General features: G+C 42.7%; 1 protein-coding gene across 1 annotated transcript in view; it reads right to left on the reverse strand.

Annotated features, from left to right (window-relative positions):
* Positions 1-7,872: 7,872 nt before the first annotated feature.
* LOC126458168 (neurogenic locus Notch protein-like) overlaps positions 7,873-12,609 on the reverse strand; it is a 51,019-nt gene continuing 46,282 nt past the window's right edge. The window contains exon 7 of the mRNA XM_050095035.1: positions 7,873-8,444. Within this exon, the coding sequence (XP_049950992.1) occupies positions 7,958-8,444 (487 nt within the window). The 3' untranslated portion in view covers positions 7,873-7,957. The remainder of the gene's footprint in view (positions 8,445-12,609) is intronic.

Genomic DNA, 12,609 nt, shown 5'->3' on the forward strand with positions numbered 1-12,609 from the left:
AGTACATATCTCGAAATATCTCTTCTTATCTTACCGATTCCTAAACTTTATTATACGATGATTATCAATGCAAAGTAGTTTCAAGCCCTATTATTCCTTGGAACGTCTATTTACTCCATGGAATAGCTTCTCTGCTATCTATGTTTTCTCTTATGAAAAGAATGAAGAATGCTTGCCGATTAGCCGTCAAAGAAGGAGGATGTATATATATGTATTGTTGACCTATTCGTCATCTTGATGAGATTCTGTATGAGAAGGAATTTAATACATGAACTAAACTAAAGTAAGTGTGTTCGCGTATTATTTAACTGATTATTATTGACAGTGTCTGCTTACTACGGTGTGTTGTACGGGATCAGTGGGGAACATCTGATTTACACTGGACGAACTTGCCGTTTATGTATGCTCAAGATATCAAGTTACTTCAAATAAATAGGCTAACACGGTCTTACCAGCAGATCTCCGGTCTTCCCCATGTGATCACCGAAAGTTAATAATGATTACAAATGTTTTCAGGAGATCGACTGACAATTTTCGTCGCACTGAGACTTCGAAATTGCTTCAATGCCTTTTGGAATTTAAGTCAAGCTCAATTTAATCAGGATAGAACAGTACTGAACTGTGTGAATGTGATAAGCCTGTTTGTAAATGAAAATTCCCTTATCTTACCCATGTTTTTACTATTCTGATCAGTGAAGATAAATCAGGCCGGTGTGAGAGGGGTTTTTAAATTTTAGATCCTACAAAAAAAAAAAAATGAGTTAACTAAATTTAGCTCTAATACTTTGTATATTTTGATGGAATATACTAATTCCCCCATTACTCGGATACCTTAGCTTTGTCGCAAGTGGTTCCTCTGTTAGAGACACTTCCCTTAAGCAGAAATACCTATCAGCTGACTTCAATCTAAAATAGGTTCGGCTCTAACACCCACTACTACCGGAATTTTCCCATGAGTGATCCCACCACCCCCACCTATGCTGTCACCTATAAGCTTTGCCAACCTCCCCTTCCCATACCTGTTGAGGTGCAGGCCATGTCTAGTGAAACCCGTCTACATCTACATCTACATCCATACTCCGCAAGCCACCTGACGGTGTGTGGCGGAGGGTACCTTGAGTACCTCTATAAGTTCTCCCTTCTATTCCAGTCTCGAATTGTTCGTAGAAAGAAGGATTGTCGGTATGCTTCTGTGTGGGCTCTAACCTCTCTGATTTTATCCCCATGGTCTCTTCGCGAGATATACGTAGGAGGGAGCAATATACTGCTTGACTCTTCGGTGAAGGTATGTTCTCGAAACTTTAAGAAAAGACCGTACCGAGCAACTGAGCGTCTCTCCTGCAGAGTCTTCGACTGGAGCTTATCTATCATCTCCGTAACGGTTTCGCGATTACTACATAATCCTGTAACGAAGCGCGCTGCTCTCCTTTGGATCTTCTCTATCTCTTCTACAAACCCAACCTCTGTCGGATCCTACACTGCTGAGCAGTATTCAAGCAGTAGGCGAACAAGCGTACTGTAACCTACTTCCTTTGTTTTCGTATTGCATTTCCTTAGGATTCTTCCAATGAATCTCAGTCTAGCATCTGCTTTACCAACGATCAACTTTATATTATCATTCCATTTTAAATCACTTCTAATGCGTACTCCCAGATAATTTATGGAATTAACTGCCTCCAGTTGCTGACCTGCTATTTTGTAGCTAAATGATAAGGGATCTATCTTTCTATATATTCGCAGCACATTACACTTGTCTACATTGAGATTCAATTGCCATTCTCTGCACCATGCGTCAATTCGCTGCAGATCCTCCTGCATTTCAGTACAATTTTCCAATGTTACAACCTCTCGATACACCACAGCATCATCTGCAAAAAGCCTCACTGAATTTCGGATGTCATCCTCAAGGTCATTTATGAATATTGTGAATAGCAACGGTCCTGTGACACTCCCCTGCGGCACACCTGAAATCACTTTTACTTGGGAAGACTTCTATCCATTGAGAATGACATGCCGCGTTCTGTTATCTAGGAACTCTTCAGTCCAATCACACAATTGGTCTGATAGTCCATATGCTCCTACTTTGTTCATTAAACGACTGTGGGGAACTGTATCGAACGCCTTGCGGAAGTCAAGCAACACGGCATCTACCTGTGAACCCTTGTCTATGGCCCTCTGAGTCTCGTGGACGAATAGCGCGAGCTGGGTTTCACACGACCGTCTTTTTCGAAACCCATGCTGATTCCTACAGAGTAGATTTCTAGTCTCCAGATAAGTCATTATACTCGAACATAATACGTGTTCCAAAATTCTACAACTGATCGACGTTAGAGATATAGGTCTATAGCTCTACACATCTGTTTAACGTCCCTTCTTGAAAACGGGGATGATCTGTGCCGTTTTCCAATCCTTTGGAACGCTACGCTCTTCTATAGACCTACGGTACACCGCTGCATGAAGGGGGGCAAGTTCCTTCGCGTACTCTGTGTAAAATCGAACTGGTATCCCATCAGGCCCAGCGGCTTTTCTACTTTTGAGCGATTTTTATTGTTTCTCTATCTCTCTGTCGTCTATTTCGACATCTACCATTTTGTCATCTGTACGACAATCTAGAGACGGAACTACAGTGCAGTCTTCCTCTGTGAAACAGCTTTGGAGAAAGACATTTAGTATTTCGGCCTTTAGTCTGTCATCCTCTGTTTCAGTACCATTTTGGTCACAGAGTGTCTGGACATTTTGTTTTGATCCACCTACCGCTTTGACATAGGACCAAAATTTCTTAGGATTTTCTGCCAAGTCTACACATAGAACTTTACTTTCGAATACATTGAACGCCGCTCGCATAGCTCTCATCACACTACATTTCGCTTCGCGTAATTTTTGTTTGTCTGCAAGGCTTTGGCTATGTTTATGATTGCTGTGAAGGTCCCTTTGCTTCTGCAGCAGTTTTCTAACTCGGTTGTTGTACCACGGTGGCTGTTTTCCATCTCTTACGATCTTGCTTGGCACATACACATCTAACGCATATTGTACGATGTTTTGAACTTTGTCCACTGATCCTCAACACTATCTGTACTTGAGACAAAACTTTTGTGTTGAGCCGTCAGGTACTCTGTAATCTGCTTTTTGTCACTTTTGCAAAACCGAAAAATCTTCCTACCTTTTTTAATATTTCTATTTACGGCTGAAATCCTGCTGATAGACTCCACCGACGCCACTGAGATGTGATCCATGCCTTCTGTCATCAGCGCACCACCAAGTCTCATGTTATTACGCCTGACGGCTGTATTAAGATGAGGTCGATCGTGACGCTGAAACAGTCCCACGAAATGCACATTCCTGTTGCCAGTCTGAATGGCTATCTTTCCCAGGTCACCATCTATGTCATACTCCCCATCCCTATCAATACTGTTACCAGCCCCACCCATAATCACTACGGATCCTCTTCAGTAAAATCCCTACATAACCCCGCAACCCCCCCCCCCCCTATGTTAACACTCACCTGAGCCAATCCTGCATTAGGCTTCACAGTGCTAGTGACTGGGTACTCACTCCCCAACACTTCCTGCAACTGCTGGCCTACACCTCTGGCATGAGAACTACCTAACAGCAGAACCTCCTTCTTTCTCTTCGACTTTGCAACTGCCCTAGCCACCGTAACTGCTGTGGTCTGCTGCATACTTTCTACATCTACAGCTACTAGAGATTCCTCTCCACTAGACTCTGACAGTTAGTCATATCTATTGCAAACACCAATAGTAAAACTATCTGAAAACCTCCTTCTCCTAGCAGATCTCTTGCCAACATCCATCTCCCATTCCGCAAGCCCCTTCTCCCTCCTCATCCTATCTAGCTCCTCCTGTGCGTTTTTCAACTGCACCTGAAGGGCACAGATCTTACGTTCCTGCTGCTCTATCAACTTACTTTTGCTACATACACTGCAGTTCCAGGAGAGGATCTCACCAGAATGCCCACTGGCTTCCCCACTGCATTCCCCCCCCGTGAAAATACCGCAATCCATTACTCACAAACCTACGGCAAATCCAACACTTCTCACTCATGGTAAAATTTAACACTTACTGAAACACGAAAACTACTTTATCTAATTTCCGCTACAACAATAAGAAGATGTTAAAAAACTGACTACAATAATCACAAACTTACTCTGCAAGGGAAATAACTACTATTATTAACGGTATTAATCAACAACAAATGAGAAAATAACAAAAGACTACGACAGAACAAAAATCAAACGTCTGATGACTCAGTAACGAAACTGAAAACAGTTCCCAAAACGCTCTTCTGAAATTATTTCACCAGAAAACACCAGGAACACCGATTGAAGACTACTAAAGTTCCTACATAAACCACTATACACAAACAATTTATTAGCACTTAGCTTTAGATGCGCCGCTACAGCTGCACTTGGTCATCGCGGACTGTAAACACAGGTAAGAGGATATGTTGCTCGATACGAAACACTCACAAATATCAGATCACAACACAAGAAAGGCAGAGGTGAATGAAGAAACCACTAATAAGCCACTTATCTACATCTACATCTACATCTATACTCCGCGAGCCACCTTACGGTGTGTGGCGGAGGGTACTTATTGTACCACTATCTGATCCCCCCTTCCCTGTTCCATTCACGAATTGTGCGTGGGAAGAACGACTGCTTGTAAGTCTCCGTATTTGCTCTAATTTCTCGGATCTTTTCGTTGTGATCATTACGCGAGATATATGTGGGCGGTAGTAATATGTTGCCCATCTCTTCCCGGAATGTGCTCTCTCGTAATTTCGATAATAAACCTCTCCGTATTGCGCCACTGGAGCTTGTTCAGCATCTCCGTAACGCTCTCGCGCTGACTAAATGTCCCCATGACGAATCGCGCTGCTTTTCGCTGGATCATGTCTATCTCTTCTATTAATCCAACCTGGTAAGGGTCCCATACTGATGAGCAATACTCAAGAATCGGACGAACAAGCGTTTTGTAAGCTACTTCTTTCGTCGATGAGTCACATTTTCTTAGAATTCTTCCTATGAATCTCAACCTGGCGCCTGCTTTTCCCACTATTTGTTTTATGTGATCATTCCACTTCAGATCGCTCCGGATAGTAACTCCTAAGTATTTTACGGTCGTTACCGCTTCCAATGATTTACCACCTATGGCATAATCGTACTGGAATGGATTTCTGCCCCTTTGTATGCGCATTATATTACATTTATCTACGTTTAGGGAAAGCTGCCAGCTGTCGCACCATGCATTAATCCTCTGCAGGTCCTCCTGGAGTACGTACGAGTCTTCTGATGTTGCTACTTTCTTGTAGACAACCGTGTCATCTGCAAATAGCCTCACGGAGCTACCGATGTTGTCAACTAAGTCATTTATGTATATTGTAAACAATAAAGTTCCTATCACGCTTCCCTGCGGTACTCCCGAAATTACCTCTACATCTGCAGATTTTGAACCGTTAAGAATGACATGTTGTGTTCTTTCTTCTAGGAAATCCTGAATCCAATCACAAACCTGGTCCGATATTCCGTAAGCTCGTATTTTTTTCACTAAACGTAAGTGCGGAACCGTATCAAATGCCTTCCTGAAGTCCAGGAATACGGCATCAATCTGCTCGCCAGTGTCTACGGCACTGTGAATTTCTTGGGCAAATAGGGCGAGCTGAGTTTCACATGATCTCTGTTTGCGGAATCCATGTTGGTTATGATGAAGGAGATTTGTATTATCTAAGAACGTCATAATACGAGAACACAAAACATGTTCCATTATTCTACAACAGATTGACGTAAGCGAAATAGGCCTATAATTATTCGCATCTGATTTATGACCCTTCTTGAAAATGGGAACGACCTGCGCTTTCTTCCAGTCGCTAGGTACTTTACGTTCTTCCAGCGATCTACGATAAATTGCTGATAGAAAGGGGGCAAGTTCTTTAGCATAATCACTGTAGAATCTTAAGGGTATCTCGTCTGGTCCGGATGCTTTTCCGCTACTAAGTGATAGCAGTTGTTTTTCAATTCCGATATCGTTTATTTCAATATTTTCCATTTTGGCGTCTGTGCGACGGCTGAAGTCAGGGACCGTGTTACGATTTTCCGCAGTGAAACAGTTTCGGAACACTGAATTCAGTATTTCTGCCTTTCTTCGGTCGTCCTCTGTTTCGGTGCCATCGTGGTCAACGAGTGACTGAATAGGGGATTTAGATCCGCTTACCGATTTTACATATGACCAAAACTTTTTAGGGTTCTTGTTTAGATTGTTTGCCAATGTTTTATGTTCGAATTCGTTGAATGCTTCTCTCATTGCTCTCTTTACGCTCTTTTTCGCTTCGTTCAGCTTTTCCTTATCAGCTATGATTCGACTACTCTTAAACCTATGATGAAGCTTTCTTTGTTTCCGTAAGAACCTTTCGTACATGATTGTTATACCACGGTGGATCTTTCCCCTCGCTTTGGACCTTAGTCGGTACGAACTTATCTAAGGCGTACTGGACGATGTTTCTGAATTTTTTCCATTTTTGTTCCACATCCTCTTCCTCAGAAATGAACGTTTGATGGTGGTCACTCAGATATTCTGCGATTTGTACCCTATCACTCTTGTTAAGAAAATATATTTTCCTTCCTTTCTTGGCATTTCTTATTACACTTGTAGTCATTGATTCAACCACTGACTTATGATCACTGATACCCTCTTCTACATTCACGGAGTCGAAAAGTTCCGGTCTATTTGTTGCTATGAGGTCTAAAACGTTAGCTTCACGAGTTGGTTCTCTAACTATCTGCTCGAAGTAATTCTCGGACAAGGCAGTCAGGATAATGTCACAAGAGTCTCTGTCCCTGGCTCCAGTTCTGATTGTGTGACTATCCCATTCTATACCTGGTAGATTGAAGTCTCCCCCTATTACAATAGTATGATCACGAAACTTCTTCACGACTTTCTGCAGGTTCTCTCTGAGGCGCTCAACTACTACGGTTGCTGATGCAGGTGGTCTATAGAAGCATCCGACTATCATATCTGACCCACCTTTGATACTTAACTTAACCCAGATTATTTCACATTCGCATTCGCTAATAACTTCACTGGATATTATTGAATTCTTTACTGCTATAAATACTCCTCCACCATTGGCGTTTATCCTATCCTTGCGGTATATATTCCATTCTGTGTCTAGGATTTCGTTACTGTTCACTTCCGGTTTTAACCAACTTTCCGTTCCTAATACTATATGCGCACTATTTCCTTCAATAAGAGATACTAATTCAGGAACCTTGCCCTGGATACTCCTGCAGTTTACCAATATTACGTTGACTTTTCCTGTTTTTGGTCTCTGAGGACGGACGTTCTTTATCAACGATGATAATGTCCTCTCTGGTAAGCCGTCAGGTATTTTATCGTTTCGCCCAAGGGGGGGTCCCTCTAACCTAAAAAACCCCCGTGTGCACGCCACACGTACTCTGCTACCCTAGTAGCTGCTTCCGGTGTGTAGTGCACGCCTGACCTGTCTAGGGGGGCCCTACAGTTCTCCACCCAATAACGGAGGTCGATGAATTTGCAACCATTAAAGTCGCAGAGTCGTCTGAGCCTCTGGTTTAGACCCTCCACACGGCTCCAAACCAGAGGACCGCGATCGACTCTGGGCACTATGCTGCAGATATTAAGCTCAGCTTGCACTCCGCGTGCGATGGTGGTTGTAATATTATTACAAAAACCGTTAAAATATGTGTCTGAAACCTAAAAGTATATAAAAACTTAGAGAGCGATCTCACACGCAATCACGCGCTTATGACGTCACACCACTAGTTACAAGTACTACATAAATATGGGCACAGTATGGGTACAAAGAATGAGTAGAGGGTTAATCTTTTTGTATTCTTTATTTTAAAAGTAGCGAAAACTCCTGTGTCGGATGCCTTTTGGTTCCACAAACTTTTGTTAGACTGCTAATCTCGTGTTAGTACGTCTGCCACCTCCTGTTGGTTCCTGGACCTGGCGATGTCCAATGGGGTTAGCCCGCTGTTTTCCCTGGCCCCACTGTCGGCTCCGATGTCGAGCAGTGCTTGCGCCGCCTCTGGCTGGCCTTCGCGTGCCGCCAAGTGCAGTGGCGTCCACCCCCACACATCCCTGGCGTTGGGATCGGCAGAGGAGTCCGCCAGCAACCGCACCACAGCCGCGCTGCCGCCTAAGGCAGCCATGTGCAGAGGCGTGTACTCCTCGTTGTCCCTAGCGCTCACGTCTGCTCCAGCATCGAGAAGAGTCCTCACCGCTTCGACGTGCCTGTTCCATGCCGCAGTGTGCAGTGCAGTCCTCCCGTAGATGTCCTTTCCGTCTATGTCTGCCCCTGCTACCAGCAGAGCCCTCAGCTCTTCCACTCGCCCGTGCTTGGCTGCTTCGATCAGCTTCATGCATTTGTCATGTCCTGAAAGGCTCCTGCACAAAACAGATAAATCTCACTCTTTACTACAGACACCGACCCACACACCCACCCACCCACCCACTCACTCTTAGACACACACACACACACACACACACACACACACACACACACACACAGACAGACACGCACACACACACTGTCTACCTAAATTCCTTTGTCTGAAGGCATACGGAATAAGTACATGCTTCATGAACTTGTCTCGATTTCTGTTCTAAATGCTGCTCTAAGTCCATCTTTGCTTTCTCGAAGACACTACAGACCACGTGCTGATCATGTACGTACTGAGAAATGTAACAAACTCGCTGCAATTACTCAAATAGATAAGACTTACATTTTGGTACTACAACGTGAGTGTTGCAGGTCCTCCAGTGTTAAGATAAAGGCAGGACAGACACCACACATCTCTTCATATTATTTTTAATCGATATTAAACACTTACATTGCGATAAATTTAGGCAACTTTGGTGGTTTGAACATTGTACATCGTTACAGAAATCATCGTATTACAAAGAACGTTACAGCAAAGGAACATTTTTATGATGTACAATGGCTTGTAAATTTAAAAAAATATATATTAAATGCCAAGCAAAATGCTGCAGAAGGGAGGAACAGATGGAAAATTAGAAAAGACACTGAAAATGACATTCAATTTGATTTTTGTATTTAAAGTTTATTTCTAAATTATCCACACAAGCAACACATGTTCTCATAGAGGGTGGCTGATTCATGAAGCCATCCCACACATTGAATCCAACGAGAGGTGGACGACGTTTCTTGATTAAGTTCAAGGCACTCTACACATTCGATTTCCTCAAAATTTATATCATCTGAGGAAATATTGAGTAGGGAAATACCATCATCATCTCCTTCTGAAACTGTGTCTTCAAACTGGCGCTTCTTTGATGCTCTTTTTCCTCTGGGTTTGAGGATTGGATTTTAATAACTGCTACATTTTTTATGCACAGGCTTTTCCTTTCTTCTTTCCTTTAGTGATTTTTCCATCTTAACATCGCTATAAAGTCGTCGCATGTTAGATTCATTGCTGACTGTTTTCTTTTGGATTTATTTCTCTGAGGTAGTGTAGGAACAGGTGAAATCTGTTCCTGCAAATTCATCGAGTTTCTCCAAGAGGAGTCATTAAATTTTTATTGAAACAGCACTTTCCATGTGCAGCTGATCGAACAGTACGAATTTATGAAATGTTTGCAAGTAAAAGGGTGTCCTGTTAACAAATTTGTTTCAGACGTTAGCGTCGATGGCTGATTTGGAGTGAAATCAATAGAGACAGATTTTGTAGTTGGGAATTCTCTCTCAGTATTATTAATGTCTGAAACAAATGTCATGCTTAGAAATTGCTGCTCTCTCAAGCCGTATTGTTTCAGTAGCTCGAAATCTGGATATGCCAGTCTGAACAGACGCAGAAAGAGTCTATGCTTTGAAGAGCAACTCTCCAAACCGCTGGCTTCTAAGTCTTTGCATGCAATTATTGGCAATCCATGTATGTCAAGTCTCTTTAAAGTATGATTTTAGCGGCTTGAGAAACGATCAGTCTAGTGGCTATAAGAAGTGTGTCATATGGCTAGGCACACGAACTATCTACATCTACATCTACATCTATACTCCGCGAGCCACCTTACGGTGTGTGGTGGATGGTACTTATTGTACCACTATCTGATCCCCCCTTCCCTGTTCCATTCACGAATTGTGCGTGGGAAGAACGACTGCTTGTAAGTCTCCGTATTTGCTCTAATTTCTCGGATCTTTTCGTTGTGATCATTACGCGAGATATATGTGGGCGGTAGTAATATGTTGCCCATCTCTTCCCGGAATGTGCTCTCTCGTAATTTCGATAATAAACCTCTCCGTATTGCGCCACTGTAGCTTGTTCAGCATCTCCGTAACGCTCTCGCGCTGACTAAATGTCCCCATGACGAATCGCGCTGCTTTTCGCTGGATCATGTCTATCTCTTCTATTAATCCAACCTGGTAAGGGTCCCATACTGATGAGCAATACTCAAGAATCGGACGAACAAGCGTTTTGTAAGCTACTTCTTTCGTCGATGAGTCACATTTTCTTAGAATTCTTCCTATGAATCTCAACCTGGCGCCTGCTTTTCCCACTATTTGTTTTATGTGATCATTCCACTTCAGATCGCTCCGGATAGTAACTCCTAAGTATTTTACGGTCGTTACCGCTTCCAATGATTTACCACCTATGGCATAATCGTACTGGAATGGATTTCTGCCCCTTTGTATGCGCATTATATTACATTTATCTACGTTTAGGGAAAGCTGCCAGCTGTCGCACCATGCATTAATCCTCTGCAGGTCCTCCTGGAGTACGTACGAGTCTTCTGATGTTGCTACTTTCTTGTAGACAACCGTGTCATCTGCAAATAGCCTCACGGAGCTACCGATGTTGTCAACTAAGTCATTTATGTATATTGTAAACAATAAAGTTCCTATCACGCTTCCCTGCGGTACTCCCGAAATTACCTCTACATCTGCAGATTTTGAACCGTTAAGAATGACATGTTGTGTTCTTTCTTCTAGGAAATCCTGAATCCAATCACAAACCTGGTCCGATATTCCGTAAGCTCGTATTTTTTTCACTAAACGTAAGTGCGGAACCGTATCAAATGCCTTCCTGAAGTCCAGGAATACGGCATCAATCTGCTCGCCAGTGTCTACGGCACTGTGAATTTCTTGGGCAAATAGGGCGAGCTGAGTTTCACATGATCTCTGTTTGCGGAATCCATGTTGGTTATGATGAAGGAGATTTGTATTATCTAAGAACGTCATAATACGAGAACACAAAACATGTTCCATTATTCTACAACAGATTGACGTAAGCGAAATAGGCCTATAATTATTCGCATCTGATTTATGACCCTTCTTGAAAATGGGAACGACCTGCGCTTTCTTCCAGTCGCTAGGTACTTTACGTTCTTCCAGCGATCTACGATAAATTGCTGATAGAACTATCGACACTTCGTTTCCAACAGCTAGAACCAAGAAGGTGACAGGATTCGTATGAGAGGCATAACCCTCTAGCAGAAACAGAGCAGGGCTAGGTGGCTTCCTAGAAAGGAAATCGTTTTTGAAACAATCCATGAAAATATCAGTGTTGAGATAAGCGGTTCCTCCTCTCATAACAACAACTGATCCTGGAGGCATGTTGTCTTCAGCCTCTAGTTCTTTGTTTGACCCTTTGTAAAAGCTGTGAGGTGGTAAGAAATTTCCTTCAGCATTGCAGCAGGCCTCTCCACCCGAAGCAGAAGTAATAACATGGACATCTCTGCCGTCTTTTGCCGCCACATTCTTCTCACGGACATTGCTTAATTGTAGATCAGTTTTTGTCTACGTTGTAGATACTACCTGTATTATCCAAAAGCCTATTTTCTGTCAACGTTTCTTTCACTAGATCGAAGAAACGATTACCTTCATTTCTATTCATTCCAATCGCTCTGGCAACAGAAAGTTCTCGCGGTTTCCTGATGCTTAAGTCTGCACTGAGTTCTAAAAGCGAAAGAAGCCAATCCTTCCATGTACTTTTCTTTTCGTGATTGAATTTATTTTTCAATCGAATCTGATCAACAAAACTGAAAGCCGTTTGCTTGAGGTCTGATGGCTTGGGAGCAAAGAGACGTGCTTGGAATTTCTTTACATGGGTAACTAATTTCCTTTCTGTATCTTCATCCACGTATGAATATGGTCCACACCCTGTTTTCTTGAAACAGCTTGTAGCAGATCTTCTCCTTAATGTTCATTCTGGAATATTTTTCAGTCGAGCTGCTTTCCATTTTGCATTACCTTACTCTTTGAGTGGTTTCATGGCCTCGATCAAATCTTCTGCAGTCCATTTTTCCCTGTCTGTTGTCCTAATGTATTTTCTCGGCATTTTCCTGTAAAACAGAATTGTATGCACTCCTCTTAGGATTGCAAGAATTGCGGCATCTGTCTCACAGTAAGGGCATGTCAACTGTCCAACTGTCCGTTTTCATTGAGATAGATGCCTTGCCGCTCTTTTCACCAAACGTGCTAGCGAAAGAAGCCGTTACTAGACCCATATAATCTACCACGTATCTGTGTTGTGTGATGTCCTTAGGTTAGTTAGGTTTAAGTAGTTCTAAGTTCTAGGGGACTGATGACCATAGA

This window comes from Schistocerca serialis, chromosome 2, assembly GCF_023864345.2.
Source record: "Schistocerca serialis cubense isolate TAMUIC-IGC-003099 chromosome 2, iqSchSeri2.2, whole genome shotgun sequence".
In the NCBI taxonomy this organism is placed as follows: Eukaryota; Metazoa; Arthropoda; class Insecta; order Orthoptera; family Acrididae; genus Schistocerca; species Schistocerca serialis.